This window comes from Morus notabilis, unplaced genomic scaffold, assembly GCF_000414095.1.
Source record: "Morus notabilis unplaced genomic scaffold, ASM41409v2 Scaffold602, whole genome shotgun sequence".
In the NCBI taxonomy this organism is placed as follows: domain Eukaryota; kingdom Viridiplantae; phylum Streptophyta; class Magnoliopsida; order Rosales; family Moraceae; genus Morus; species Morus notabilis.
The window spans coordinates 51,559-62,729 of record NW_010358894.1 but is presented as its reverse complement, the minus strand read 5'-3'; the positions used below and the strand labels follow the sequence as shown (position 1 = coordinate 62,729).

The following is an 11,171-nucleotide window of genomic DNA, read 5'->3' as shown; positions in this document are numbered from 1 at the left end:
TATCAAAAATATTTTTAAAAATAATTTATATTTAAGATTGAAAATATTTTTAATTTTATTTTTATATAAAAAATAAAATAATTTTAAAACGAGTTCTAAACGAGTCTAATATTTATTCGTAAGGTACGGGTCTTTTTTCCTTCACAATCCAAAACAGAATCTTTAGCTTTACTTTTTCTCCTTTAGTATCATCCTTTTTTCAAAAATAAAAAATATATTAAAAAAGACCCACCAATCTTAAAAAGCATGGCAATCTTCAAAACCCATTTAGTGCACTCAATGATTTGCATGGAATCATTCTTTTTTTTTTCTTTTTCTTTTTTCTCTTTTTACTATTCTACATAATCCATTTCCCACTCTATGATCTATACAATGATATTTCTTCACTATTCTTTAATAACCTATTCCCACTATCGACTATACGTACAAATATTCATATTTTTGAAGAAAAGAAACACACACACACATATATATATATATATATATAGCTCGAATATTATAAGCCTCCACGTTACTCAGTACTTGCCACCGTGTTTCTTCACCGCAGACCTGACGAACAACAAACAAACAATTAAAAACCCCAAAGCTGCAATCCCTCCAACGGCAATGGCCACAGTCCTCTGTGTATGATTTTTCCCTCCTGTCCCTACACAAATCAAGCCACATGGTATGCTAAATTTGACTTTATCTGCAACTTCATATGCAAGTATAGAGCTAAACATGCCCCCACCAACAATCCCAACCACATAACCTAAAGACTCGTTGGATTGCATTTTTAAGTTATAATGATTTAAATATAGATTTTGAGTTGAATTTAAGTTATAATTTAAATTAAAATTATAACTTAAATTTGTGTTTAATTATGTATATTTAAATTATGATTTGAGATGAGAATTTTTTTAAATTTGTATTTGAATAAGTCAAAACTTAAGTTTATATTTAAATAGTATTTTAATAAAAACTCAATAATAATAAAAAATTTTAATAAAATATATAAATAAAATTTTATTCATATTTTTATCGTGAATACATAAAAAAAATCATCTCAAATAAAAGACATGATAATACAACGCTCAGTCCCCACATCTCTTATTCAATCATTCTATCGAAAAGTACTGAAAACCGTCGATAAGCACCGTTATTAATAAAACTCATGTTGAGGACATAGGTGCCCTTAACATCGTTCAAAATTTAAAATATACCATTGCTCTTGAAAAAGTAGGTGTGAGACTTGAGTCTCACTAAATAAATATAATGACCGTTCATTTCGCTTATTTAAGTTTTATTATAATAAAAAATTTTTATAAATAATCACATTTAATTTTTTTATTATAATAAAAAATTCTTACATAAAATCACAACTCAACTTGAATTAAAATTCGAATTAACAAATTAAATGGGCCACATTTAGTTTATAAATTTAAAATTATTTTTATTTTACGTGTATTTTTTATAAAAAAAATATTATAAAAAATTATAAATCATGATTTATAATAAAGACGAATACAACAAATAAACACCTTCATTGACCAAATATATTCGAACCAAATAACGTGATCCAAGAAAAAACCAAGGTCGTTTTTCTGATTTATGACGTGGGTTCTATCAATATTCCCTGAAAACTAAGTTTAAAACCTTATATTACCAACCAAGTACCAAAAAATTTCCAAAAACGGAGATTTAAATTGCCCTTACCTTCTTTATCATCCGACGAGGAAGAAGATATCCCAGGAACTCCATTAGGGTAGTAGCTATAGCTGAGATAGCACTTCTGCAGATAAACTTGCCCAGAAATGCCGTCCCCACACTCATCACCAACTTTCTCCACGGCATTCTTCACACAATCCCCGCAATCATCGGGGCTCAAATCGCCCTCACACTGTCCCAAAACATACACAGATTGATAGCTCCCGGTATAAAACAAGCTGCTCCCGCTCTTCACGCCCTCCTCGACCATCTCAAACGCCGTGTTCCTCCGCTCCTCGAACCCCGTCCCTTGCGCCCGTATGGATCCGCAAGTCTTGTACAGCAGCTGGGTCCCCGACACCTGCTTGAACCCGGCAACCTCGTACCGGAGGTAGCAGCCGTGGAGCTGGACGCGGGCCGCCACGGCTCTGCCGCAGAGCTTGGCCGCGATGTCGGGGATTTTGGCGATGCAGCCGGAGCACTGGGCGGTGGAGAGGTCTCCTCGGCATTGGTACAGGCCGGTGATGGCGTTGGGGCCGTCGCCGGCGGTGGCGGAGGAGAAGGGCTTTTTGGAGGACTGGGGGAGGAGGGAATCGTAGAGGGATTTGAGGTTTTGGGAGTAAATTCCTGATGGGTCTTGGAATTTCTGGTCGGCGCAGCCCTTGTAGACGAGCTTGGTGTAATCGGCGGCTGGTGTAGTGAGAGAAGGGAAGGACGTTATGATGATGAAGAAGAGGTAGAGAGAGAGAGGGAGGAAAGAGAGAGAGTGGTCGGTGGGTGAAGGACCCATTTGGGGGAGGTGAGATTTTGCTTCAGATCATGGGTGGTTTTAGGGGGGGTTTGGAGATTGATTGATTATTATTTTTTTTTGTTTTTGTTTTTTTTTTTTTGGGTGAGGAGGAGGACATTCTAGAGTGATTTGATTTTGGTTGAAAAATGAGAACAACGGCGGAACTGTTTAGTTAATTGATTTTAATTTAAATTGAGATATAATTTTATGTGATAATTTTTTATTATATTAAAAATATTAAAATAATTATTTGTAAAAGTTTTTTATTATAATAAATTTTAAATTTTAAATTTGAATAAATGAACACACCGACGACGATGACTGTTTCTGTTTCTTTTTGCAATAAAGGAGCCGGGGCCTAAACCGGTGGTGTGTGCTTTATCACCTTTTCGGCGTTGCTTTTGTATTTATAACTTTGGGTGCCTTCATTAATTGCCGTGTTTTGTTGTTAATTCTTATTCTTCGTGTTTTGACACCAAATACAGTTTCGGTAATTAGCAAGTGAAATTTGAGTTGAAACTTATCAAAAACCTCTTTTATTGAATTTTTAAAATAAAAAATGACTCAAATATCCTTGAAAATTAGAGTATTTTACGCATTTAAGTCTTAAAGTTCTATAGTTTTAGGGTTTGTTCTTTTAGAGTTTAACTTGAGTATAATTTTTGAGTTGAATTTGAGTTATAACTTGAGTTGAACTTGTAACTTAAGTTTGTGTTTAGTTGTTTACATTTGAGTTATGGTTTGAGATAAGAATTTTTTTGACTTTGTGTTTGAGTGAGTCAAAACATGAATTTATATTTAGATAGTATTTTAATAAAAACTCAATGCTGATGAAAATTTTTAATATGGTATATGGGTCGGGTTTTATTCGTCTTTTCGTTGTCAACGCATATAAAAAAAATCATCTCAATCAGAATTAAAATGAAAAAGTTATAACATTTTTAAGAATAAAAAAAATACTGTTCATTAATTTGAGTTTGAGTTTCTGAACTCGAGTTGAAGGGGAAACAGAACTCAAGTTTTAGTCCTAAACTCGAGTTTGAACTTGAGTTTAAACTCGAGTTTAAACTTAAAAGAACATTAACTCGAATAAAGTTGTAACTCGAGTTGCATTTTTTTGAGTTTTTCACTCAAAATAACAAGCCCTTAATACCTTGTCTTTTAAACTTTTAATTTTGATAAGTTACTTTCTTAATTTTTAAAATTATTGCAATATGTATCATTTTGACGATTATTGTGTTAAATTAGTATCGAAATGATACGTTTTATGAAAAATTCTAACATCTTAATTCAAATGTAACAAAAATCTTTTAATCCTTTGAATTTAATAAAAATTTAAGCAAATTTAGTAAAATGGGGCGCATTACGACAATTTTACAAGTTTAAGTTGTTGCTTGTCAAAATTAAAAGTTTAAAAGGAAATTTGTTAAATCACAATAAATTTGGGACAATTGTGCTAAAAACCCTAAAAATTACATGGTGCTAAGGACACCGACTTTTATTTCAACTGTCACTAACAACATCACTACTCTATATATTGCGACTCTTTCCCTTATCTCACAATGACCACACCTTCTTCGGGTGCGCGACGACAAGGTTTCCCTCTTTATTTAACACAAAATTAGAGAGAAATCTTTAATAGAGAACAATGATCACCAAGGAGAAACCACATTAAGGAAACAAACAATCAGATAGAGAAATAACGGGTGTGTTTGGAACTCGTTCTAAAATGATTTAGTTTTTTGTATGCAAATGGAAATGAAAACGTTCTCAATCTCAAACAGAAATCATTTTTGAAAATGCGTTTGGTAATTTTATCAATAGATTATTTTCAGTATAAAAACCTCATTAATGTGTCTCTCTCTGTTTGAGAGAGGAGAAAACAAAAAAAAAATGAAAAATGACTTTTAATCATTTTTCATTTATCTTTTATTTTACACTAAACAAAAAAATCATTTTAATTTTATTTTTTGTCTTTAATTATGTCAAACGTTATTTTAAAATCGTTTTCATTTTTTCTTTTTTGAAAAACGTGAAAAATAAGAACAATTCTAAATACAGCAAACATTTCATATGTTCACCCCATGAAACAAATTAACACGTTGTTTGCATATGGAATTGGTTTGATTATCGATCATTTTAATATTGCGACGGCAACAACCACAGTGTCTATTTTTTGAAAAGGAAATAAAAGATAAAAGCTATTTCAAGTAAACGACAACATCTTTAACACCTCGGGCTTTAAACATTTGGACCGTTTTTAATGGGGAGATTTTTACAATTATTAATCCCCAAACATTAACCCTTTTATTTCTGTCTCTTTAGATTAAGCCCAGTCAAAAGCCCAATATATAAATTATTAAAATACCCTTAAAGATATTTACAAGATGTTGGTTGTCACCGATCGCCGGCCGGTGGCGAGTCTCTGGAGGCAGAGCTCCGGCGGCCATTCGGTGTGTCTCTGGCAGCCGTCCGACTTGTCTCCGGCGACCGTCCAGCGGCTCGCCGGCCATAATCTAACAGGTTACGCCAGAGTCAGTCATAGTTTGTCATCAGACTATGACCTATAGTCTCTCATATACTATGACCTATAGTCTCTCATATACTATGATCCATAAACTGTCAAATTATAACGCATAATCTAATAGGTAATGATGACCAGCGGGTCTCTGATCACTGGCCGGCTATAGTCTGTCAGATTATGACTTATAGTCTATTAAACTATGATCCATAGTCTTACAAGTTATGATGGTCGCTGGTCGCCGGCGCAGACCATAGTCTGTCAGACTATGATAGTTTGACAGGTTACGCCCACACCAGCCATAGTCTGTTAGATTATGATCCATAATTTAATAAGTTACGCCCGCCCTAGCTATAGTCTGACAGTCAATTTATCTCAAAACCAACATCAAACATCATTTACCAAATTATAATCAAATTTTTTACCTAAAAAATCAAAATTACTCTTACCAAGTACAGAAATTCTATACCGAAACAACAACAGATAACACGATATTTAATTTAAAAACTAAAAAAATGTTATTGCAAAACATGTGGACTGTTCTTGACTTCACAGCAGCTTCAATATCCTCCACTTCACCATCAACATCAACTTCTCCTTCCCGCAATTTCTTCCAGCTAATAACACACGCACACAAAGCTGAATTCAGCTTGATAGTCCCGAAAAAACCATCACACCATATAATAATCACCATGAAATTACATTAACGTAGCAGATTAGTTAAATCAAACTATGGATGTTGGCTACTTCATTGCCAAGAATAACACAAGTGTCGAGCAAAAACAGCACTGAATTTCAAGCAAAAATAAGAACAGTTTACAGACACATATATACAAACACGGGCATACATGTGTAATGCGTAACATTATACAAAAAGTTAGTATACTAATATCAATTTTGTAAGATCTATTGATGAGAACTGAGAAAACCTCACTTTGTACTGATTGGTTACAAGCTTAAGTCGTTTGAAGGTTGCAAGTGTCCACATAGGAACAACATCTGCATATCCTCATGAAGAAACCACTGAATTAGGCTAAATAGTGGAAACACTCTTACAGCGGAGGAAAAAATTAGTTTCCTTTCGCAGCATTTTTCTTGGCAACCAAACAGAAAGTGGAAAAATCTTTTCCTAATTCACAAATCTCAATCTGACAAATCAAGAAGGAAAGGTAAATAAAGAAAGTAATAAAAAGTCTCATTTAGGCTCTACAGCGCATGAAAATTTCCTAATTAATAATTAATATAACTTGCATATCTAATATCAGTTGCATGACTCTTTGAATGAAACTTGTTCCATCCATTTCTAACCTTTTATTTACTTAACAACATAAACAATGTAACACCCCAACGCTAAACCGGTTTAAGGCTAAATTTAGCGATATGGTGCTACTTAAAACATATTTTTTATACTTAAATCAATGTCATTTTTAAGATGTACAAACTTGTGGTTGATTTTATCACAAAATTTTCATAAAAGTTTTTGAACAAAATGAGTGAGTGTGCAAAATGATTACAACCACAAATCTTAGACATTAAACAGTTATTCAAAAGCGACATAGTAACGAAAAAAACATTTTGGGCCCCTTTATTATTTGAAAGTACATATAAGTAAGATACCAAATATAAGATTTGGAGTACTCAGCCAAGAAATCATTTTTTTTTACTCTTCGGTAACAACATCACTGCATCACAAGGTAAAGCTAATGAGCAAAAACTCAGTAAGTAGATTTCAAATATGTAAGTATCTAAAATCTCCGTAACTAAAATCTCTTTGTTAAACATTGTTCATAAACTTTCATACTTATTCTTAGTTTAGGTATGATACAAAACTTAAGTTTCAAGTAAGTATCTCTACACATGACCTTCTCTAATTTTGACCAATTTTCTTCTCTTAAACACTAAACGGGGTTTTTAGAATTTCTTTCTCTTGTGATCAACAAGAGATTTTCCACTAGCATTTTTCTCTAATTGTCTTAAAGAGACAGTTACTCTAATTTGGGGCACCGGTCTCCCGCAACCCTGCTTACCCAACCTCTCATCCATATACCATACCATAAAATTTCTTAAAACATAAAAGCATAATAAGCAAATATCATAATCTCTATCAAAATAATTAATCATGAATATCTTTGAACATAATCATATAAGAATTTCATAAGAGAATAAACTTGCATAAATCACAATTCTGAACAAGTTATTTCGTCAAATAGGTCTTATGATGCAGTTTTGAAAATACTTTAACTCTACTTACTTGAATTTCGATAACCACTTTACAAGCACAAACTAACTGGTTGTGGGAACCTTCAATGTGCTAATTAACCTTAAAAAAAAACATAGTTTTCAAAAATCACATTCATATCATCATTTAACAAAACACATAACTGTGCATTGTTACGAAAATGTTCATAACACATTCATCAAAACTCAAAATATTATGAGACCAATGGCAAATAAAAGTAGACTCAAAATCCTCATTTTAGAGCTACTACGTGATAGGTTTCAAATTTTTCAAACTAACCAAAAAAGCCCAAAATCCAGATTGAAGTAAAATCTCGTCAGAAAAATGACAGCTTTTTAGCTGAACTTATAAAGTTCATAACTAAATGTAGAAAAATCACTTAAAACTTGAGATGTATAATTTAATAGAAAAATATAAAATCAGTCAAAATCATAAATATATATAACACGAAAATAGAAAGTATATAAGCTGTACATAAGACTTATATTTGAACATTTCTTCAAATACATAGCATGTAAATCTTAATCTTCAAAGACCCACTCTCAAATACATGAATCATCATCCTAATAAGAGTTTATCTTCAAATAATCATCAATAATATCAAGCTAAAATCATTAATTTCACCCAAAAATCAATATTTGAACCAAAATATCAAGAAACTAATTTTTAAGGGTCTACACCAACATGCATGATAAGCCACATTAAAAATCTGAATCTCAAGTAGGATTTCAACATCTTAATCTCTAAAATCATAGTTTCTAACAAAAGAAAGAAGTTACCTCAAATAAAAACTCATTCCTAAGTGAATAGAAGCTCAAAACCTTGATAGTTTTTTTTTTTTTTGGTTTTGTTTTAGGTTGAAAAACGAGTTGAAATGGACTGGTCGAGTTTTTAGGTCATTCTCTCTTTAAAACCTAGGTTTAATTCTGAGTTTTGGGTGAGAAAAGGAGTGAGAAGAGAGAAGAAAATGCTATGGTCGGAGTTCTAGGGTTTTTTGCTGAAATATACCAAAAAATGAAGTCTAAACTTGATAGAAACCAAGCAAAATAAAGTGACCTTATAGTAGAATAAATGTCTAGGTTTTTCTAAGCCTCTAACAACTGTCCTAATCTCATAAAATAAACTCTAAAGTCTTTATTTTTTTTCTTCAATTAGGTGTCTAAAATTCACTCAATTTGTTAACATAACTTTCTCTCACAAAAACTCAAAATAACAACTAAGTCCTCAACACATTTACACAAAACCATATAATAAAAATATAAAATAATAAGTTATCATTAAATCAATCATAAAAGAGGTAAAATATCATATTAAATAATCATAATAAAAATTATTTTTTCTTCATAAGTTTAGCATATTGAGTTCCCACATCGAGCAAGTTGCACTGTATATTAAAATTGAAAACTTGATTAGCAAAACTATAAACTTAATAAACTAATATGATAGCTATAATAATACCAACAAATAATTTTAAGTTAAATGGTAAATATGGTACATAATTTTAATTTACTAAATTTATTTATTATTAGCTTAAGGCTTAATTAAATCTCGGCTATTACAAACAAGAATTTGCATCTTTGAATGTTATATATTAACAAGAACAATGTTATTTAAGGATTGGTATTTAGGCTGTTTTAGTTTAGTGGTGAGGTTGAATAATAATAACATTGTTAGAGATTATCCAACCTCATCAGATGCACAAGACTCGGCTCCAACCTCCTGATATTCTCCTCAACTAAAATCTCCTCAAATCATGGCTTTTGTTATACCATATATGTACTATAGCTATAGTTAGCTTCTATGCCTAAATAGTCTCCACTTTCTTAGCATGTAGTTAAAACAAACGTATCATATATTGGTGTATATATATTAAAGCTTATTAATGAATCAGAGTATGACTGTTTACCAAAAATATCTTATACAGTCTTTAAATCCTTTATGGTATCAAAGCAATAAAGCTCCCACGAGCAGATTTTTTTTTCCTTATTCTTCAAATGGCTGAAAACAACCAAAACCAAGTCCTGCTTAATGCCAATCTCCTTGCACCACATCTCATAACAATTAACGCTGCAGCCCAACTTCCTGTCAAACTATCACCAAACAACTATCCATCCTGGCGAGCACAATTTCACTCCCTACTAATGCTACTGAATACAGGCAAGTCATTGGGTCCCTACAATATTTGTCTCTTACTCGTCTGGATATCTCATTTGCTGTGAACAAACTTGCTCAATTCATGCATTGCCCAACCCAAGCTCATTGGACAGCTACAAAATGACTTTTACGCTACTTGAAGAATACTATCTACTTTGGTCTTCATCTGCGTCGCAATCAACCATTATCACTACATGCTTTTTCTGATGCGGATTGGGCCGGTAATCTTCATGACCGAACATCCACAAGTGCTTACATTGTTTATCTCGGCGGCAATGCTATCTCATGGTCTTTCAAGAAGCAGAAATCCGTTGTTCATTCGTCCACTGAGTCTGAGTATCGCGCTATCGCCTCCACAGCAGCTGAACTCTCTTGGATCACTTATCTTCTTCAAGAACTCCGCATCACTGTTGCTCCTCCTACTATCTACTGTGATAGCATGGGCGCTACGTACCTGTGTGCCAATCTAGTGTTTCACTTGCGTATGAAACATATTGCCATAGATTTTCACTTCGTTCATGACAAGTTGCTGCTGGTCAACTACGAGTCTCTCACGTGTCTATCCATGATCAATTTGCTGATCTTCTCACGAAACCGTCTACCCATGATCAACTTGCTGATCTTCTCACGAAACCACTTCCTAAACAGCGCCACATAATTCTCCGGTCCAAGATTGGTGTTTCCAATGGAAGTACCATCTTGCGGGGGCATGTTAGAGATTATCCAACCTCATCAGATGCACAAGACTCGGCTCCAACCTCCTGATATTCTCCTCAACTAAAATCTCCTCAAATCATGGCTTTTGTTATACCATATCTGTATTATAGCTATAGTTAGCTTTTATGCCTAAATAGTCTCCACTTTCTTAGCATGTAGTTAAAACAAACGTATCATATATTGGTGTATATATATTAAAGCTTATCAATGAATCAGAGTATGACTGTTTACCAAAAATATCTTCTACAGTCTTTAAATCCTTTAAACATGTGTTCGAACGAGTGTTTGCATCTTTGAATGTTGTCTAAGGATTGTATGTTCGAATAAGTGTTCAAATTTTATAAGTGCATTTGAATGTTATCTAAGGATTTGAATGATAACAAGAACAGTGTGCAAATCTTTTAGCTTTTAAAAAAAAAAAAAAAAAAAAAAAAAACAAAAACAAAGGCCCTGTTTGTTTGTGTTTCTATTTCCATTTTTCACGTTTTTCGAGATTAAAAAATGAAAACGCTTGTATAAAATGCGTTTGGTGCAAAAGTTTTTAAAAAATAAAAAAAAAAAAGTTTTTGTCGTGTACTAATCTGAAAACGGATTAAATCCGTTTTTCATTTTTCAGTTACATTTTCTACCTTCATTCTTTTCTCTTCTCTGACTGCTTTCTTCGGAGCTCAAATCGTGGTAGTACGGATCTCATCTGCTCCGGCGTCGATTGCCGGCGCGAGGAAGTCAGCCCCGTGGAACGGCGGCGGCGGTGGGCCGGCGGTGATAGAGTGCTCGTCTCGGCCCAACAAGAAGGCGACGGCCCACCACATGAAGACTCGGCTGAAGAAGACGCAGGCCTGGGACATCCAGCGAAAGCCCACCGTCTACGCTCCTCTCTGACTGGCCCGCCACCATCTTCTCTGATTGTCCGCCACCATCTTCTCCGACTGCCCGCCACCGTCTTCTCCGACTGCCCCCCCTAACTCCTCTGCGACTGCGGCCCCTCCGACTGGCTCCCCTTCTTCCGACTGACACCCCCACTCTTCTGCGACTGCGCGCCCTCCCTCCCCCCGACTCTTCTA

At 33.8% G+C, this 11,171-nt stretch overlaps 1 protein-coding gene across 2 annotated transcripts; it reads right to left on the bottom strand.

The window, feature by feature from the left end:
- Positions 1 to 276: 276 nt before the first annotated feature.
- Positions 277 to 2,629, bottom strand: LOC21398944 (cysteine-rich repeat secretory protein 3). Of its 2 annotated transcripts, none has more exons than XM_010093495.2 (2): positions 1,696 to 2,629; positions 277 to 646 (listed from the first exon to the last, which is right to left on the bottom strand). In XM_010093495.2, the coding sequence occupies exons 1-2, from the start codon at positions 2,474 to 2,476 to the stop codon at positions 516 to 518; spliced, it is 912 nt and encodes a 303-aa protein (XP_010091797.1). In that variant the 5' UTR covers positions 2,477 to 2,629; the 3' UTR covers positions 277 to 515. The 2 variants fall into 2 exon arrangements, with proteins under 2 accessions (XP_010091797.1, XP_024018427.1); XM_024162659.1 differs by having other exon boundaries at positions 277 to 549.
- Between the last annotated feature and the right edge of the window lie 8,542 nt (positions 2,630 to 11,171).

Coding starts and splice junctions, on each gene's coding strand:
- LOC21398944 (XM_010093495.2), bottom strand. CDS start 2,476: ATGGGTCCTTCACCCACCGACCACTCTCTCTCTTTCCTCCCTCTCTCT. Junction 647..1,695: donor CTCGTCGGATGATAAAGAAG/GTAAGGGCAATT, acceptor TGATTTGTGTAG/GGACAGGAGGGAAAAATCAT.